Source organism: Salmo trutta, chromosome 9 (genome assembly GCF_901001165.1).
Source record: "Salmo trutta chromosome 9, fSalTru1.1, whole genome shotgun sequence".
In the NCBI taxonomy this organism is placed as follows: Eukaryota; Metazoa; Chordata; class Actinopteri; order Salmoniformes; family Salmonidae; genus Salmo; species Salmo trutta.
Window position 1 is genome coordinate 40,604,878 of NC_042965.1, and position 4,305 is coordinate 40,609,182.

At 39.4% G+C, this 4,305-nt stretch overlaps 1 protein-coding gene across 1 annotated transcript; it reads left to right on the forward strand.

Annotated features, from left to right (window-relative positions):
* Positions 1 to 450: 450 nt before the first annotated feature.
* Positions 451 to 2,375, forward strand: LOC115200557 (perforin-1). Its single transcript, XM_029763720.1, has 4 exons — positions 451 to 534; positions 1,221 to 1,379; positions 1,844 to 1,963; positions 2,107 to 2,375. The coding sequence occupies exons 2-4, from the start codon at positions 1,227 to 1,229 to the stop codon at positions 2,242 to 2,244; spliced, it is 411 nt and encodes a 136-aa protein (XP_029619580.1). The 5' UTR covers positions 451 to 534; positions 1,221 to 1,226; the 3' UTR covers positions 2,245 to 2,375.
* The last annotated feature ends 1,930 nt before the right edge of the window (positions 2,376 to 4,305 follow it).

Sequence of the window (4,305 nt, forward strand, 5' to 3'; positions counted from 1 at the left end):
CTCATAGCAAAGAGTCTCAATACTTATGTAAATGAGGTATTTCTGTTTTAGATTTTTAATACATTTGCTAAAAGAGTAAGGATGTAAAGAAACAAAATGTAGAAAAAGTCAAGGGGTCTGAATACTTTCTGAGTGCACTGTATATAATGATTAATGGTATTACTGATGAATTACAGATTCTATGCAGTACTATTTACCATGTCCACCCTTAGCATTGCCCTCTCTCTCCCTTACCTAACTGTTTATTCACTGGGCTGGCCTTTTGACATTATCTGGAATACAATTTGTTCAATCAGCATTTCAGATAGTATCAGAATTTGTTGTTACACCTTATAGGCTTCCATACGTCTCGTGGTAATATAGGGTGTGCTCTCATTGGTTGAGCAGTCCTACATACCACCTGTGGGTCAACATACCACCTGGGGGGTGGGGGGGTGGGGGGCTGGGATCTTTATAAACAGCTAGATGGCACAGTAAGGACCATCAGCAGTTGGGTGACTAGAGAAGACAGACATCCAGCTCAAGAATATTCAGGTAAGACATGATCTGTTGTTCTGGTGCTGTTCTTCTGTTCATCTCCCCCCCATCTCTCTCTCTCTCTCTCTCTCTCTCTCTCTCTCTCTCTCTCTCTCTGTGTGGGCATCCATCTTTCCTTTGTTATCTCTGTAGACAGTGACTGGGATTCGACTGCAGTCGTGAGTGGCACTTACTTCCTTAATGCACTTTAAGATTTGTGCATTAACAGATATAGATATGAAATGTCAGTTTGGTCAGTTACACTGGATGACTTCTCAGCCAAGTTTGCTCTCAGAACTGAATGTGTAACACCATGGCAGTTTCTAAATCGAGTGTCATCTCCCTTCATCAGTGTGTAAATAAAACACACTTCTGAATAGCCACAATATGCAATTAAATAAGAGCCTGTATTTATGCAGATTCAGGATTGTTCTGGTGTCTTCCATTTATTTATCTCTCTCTCTGACTGTCTGTCTCTGTCTCTGTCTCTGTCTCTGTCTCTCTCTCTCTGTCGCTGTCTGTCGATCTCTCTCTCTCTTCCTCCACTAACTAATCTCCTAACACTAATAATATGTCCTGGTCTTTCAACTGTATTTTTATTCCACCTCTCTGAATACAGTTTGAGATGATACTTTCAAGCACTTATGGACATGTTTATATCTTCCCCTCCTCTCCCCTCCCCTCCTCTCCTCTCTCTCTGACAGTGTACCATGGCCTCTCTCTCTCTGTCCCTGGGACTGCTGGTGCTATTCACCCTGGCTCTTGTACACTGTGACCTGTATGACGGCCACGTCAGGGTGTGGGGCCTTAGTGCCTCCAACCTGAAAGGAGACCTCCTCTCCCAGCCAGACCCCTACATCAAGGTGAATTTATTCATTTATTTCACCTTTATTTAACCAGATCAGTCAGTTAACAAAACATTCTTATTTTCAACAACAAACTGGTGGGTGGGGAGATAAAACAGAAGAAGTACAGTAATGTTACAGACAGGACAGACATCATAACACAAAAGACAGAGACACAGCACTAATCAAACAGTAAACAGTAGACAGTCAGCAGTCATTTGTTGGATATCAAGTAGCCTACAGTGATGTGTGAACATGAAAATGTCAGTGATGGGCTTGTTATTTGTTAGGTGAAGAATTAGTAAAATAAAAATGAACAAACAATCAAATGAATGAATGAATGAATGAATTATAAAATACATATACTGGTTCATCATTCATGTGAGCCATCTGTACATACATTAACAATAATTTTGTTTTAAAAGCACAATAATAAAAATAAAAAGTTTAATAAAGTCTAATGACAACATTATCTTCTTTAGGTGTGGTATGGCACAGTCTTTGGTGGGATGAGCAGCATTCTGAAGAACCAGGCCAACCCCACCTGGCCCAGCGAGTTCAACTTCGTAGACATCATCCACAAGTCTGACGTGAAGCTGGAGGTGAGTTTCCCCCCTTACTATGCAAAGAGCTTTGATCACTGGAAAAGTACTACGTAAATCCCATCAATTATTATTATGATGATGAAGATGATAATGATGAGGAGGAAGATTATTATGATTATTTTTACTCTTATTATTATTAGGTGTGGGATAATAACGTCGGACCAGATCACCTCCTGGGAAACTGCAGCACCACCATCCACCCAGGAACACACACTGAGACCTGCCAGCTGAAGAAAGGCACCGTTTACTACACCTACAGCTACGACTACAGTCACTAGAAGGAACAGAATGATGGTTAGATTGTAACCTATGACCTTTATAACCTTGTGTCTGATTGGTTCTCTCACCCTTTCACTCGTGTATTCACTTCCTTAGAGCATCAATTAAAAAAACTCGCTTTACGGCAAGATGGTCTAAGTCTGGCTTCATCATGTTTCTGAATTGTTTTATGATTTCTCAGAAGATGCCTTAGAAGATGGTCCATATAAATATTAAAAGAGATGAATCAATATTTCTACTAGATTTGAAACCATTCGACATTTACCTTTTACAGTGTAACGACGTGGCCCTTTTGGGTTTATATCACGCCCCCCCCCCTTACTCTCTCTTCCATCCCAGGTTTTACAATGGTCATAAATTACTGCTTAAAACTCTCTCTCTTCGCTGCCATGGAGTTTGGAGGGAGAGAACCTGTGGAGAACAAATACATTCTTCTTCCCAAAACTCCTAATCCTCAAAATTGGAGAATTAAACAATATTTGTATTTTTGAGAATGTGGGAATGGTCCGTGGAAACTTAAGGGACAGTCATGTCGAGTTTGTTTTATTTGGTGACCTCATGGAAGGACAGGAAACACACATTACTGTGTCTTTGGTTGTGTACACTTCTTAATTATAGGGTTTGCAACTAAATGTTGTGAATCCTATGTGATCACATAAGAAACTATTTGTGGAAAGATTAAATGTGATGTTAACCTTCTAAATTAGAGTTTGGATTTTCATATCAAGTTTAACTAGTCAGTGGCCACGCCCCAGTGAGCCAGACATTACATCAGGTGTCATGGAACCGCCCTTTTCTACTCCAGAATAAAAGGACTCATGACAAAATATACATTTAGTCAAGATAACGCCAGGACAGGGAGTTCCCACGTTGAAATGGCTGGAACTCTGATATTTTCAAAAGAGAAGAAGTACTACTCAGTGCCAAATAGACCCACGGTAAGCTGGATGTCTCAAATGGTTAAGTTGACCAGAAAAATGAAGCTGTCCCTACATGTTGAAATGGTTGGCAATTCAAAAACTAGAGTCAGAGAATGCCGGGACGGTGTCCTCACATTGAAATGGCTACAACTCCATAAACTAAAGAACAATTATTCCGAATGCAGCTGTTTAAATACTTTAGTCTGGTAAATGTATCTCTTCTAAGAACAGTTCCGAATGGTACTCTGAAGTATACATTATAACAACTATGACAGACTGTGGCTCCTGTGGTGATAATACAATAATAAGTGACTGTAATCGATAAGATATGAAAATATCTGAAGAGTTAATTCGGGAAATAGAGACAATTAAAAAATGTTCCTGTAGTGCCCCGACTTCCTAGTTAATTAAAGTTGCATGATAAGTTCAAACGCGTAATAAAATTACACATAGAGAATTGATTTGATAATATACAGTCTTCACATTTAATGATAGTCACAACAGTATACCATTTTTGTGCTTAAACCTGAGTGTAATATACCTTTTGGTTAATCTAAGGTTTGACCCTTCTTTCATAGTCAGCATTTCAGATAAATTCAACATTTCCCCATGGTGATAATTAAGTCCTTATGCTATGTTATCTTAAAGATCCAACCTGGGATGACATGGTGGGAAGCTAAGCTGCAGCATCACCATCAGCATGGGAACCCACAACGTTATACGTACAGTTATTAATGAAACCTCCCCACCCCCCATAACCCCAAACAATTGTCAATATTTTTACATTTTGGTCAAGAAATGTTTAAGTGATTTAGGTTCTCATGTAATTGGAGCATCACAAAACATACTTAATGCATGTAGAAATGAACTGAATGATAATTCAACATGGTATATTATCAACAACAACAAATATATGACTTCATCACACCAGATGGGGGCGCTGTTGTATAGAGAATTGCTGGCTAGGATTCATAAAGCTTCTCAGAGTAGGACTGATGAGCTATGTGGTCAGTGTTGCCTTTCAGATCAGGGGAAACCTGTCCCTTATTCCTAAAGTGTCTCAGATTAGGAGTGCTGATTTAGGATCAGGTTTTCCCAGTCCAGAACAATCTGCTTCAATATGATCTAAAAAGTCCAACT

Excerpts from the sequence above, each read along its gene's own strand:
- LOC115200557 (XM_029763720.1), top strand. The coding sequence starts at position 1,227 with ATGGCCTCTCTCTCTCTGTCCCTGGGACTGCTGGTGCTATTCACCCTG. Across the intron at positions 1,380-1,843 it reads AGCCAGACCCCTACATCAAG|GTGTGGTATGGCACAGTCTT; the intron begins GTGAATTTATTC and ends TATCTTCTTTAG. Across the intron at positions 1,964-2,106 it reads AGTCTGACGTGAAGCTGGAG|GTGTGGGATAATAACGTCGG; the intron begins GTGAGTTTCCCC and ends TATTATTATTAG.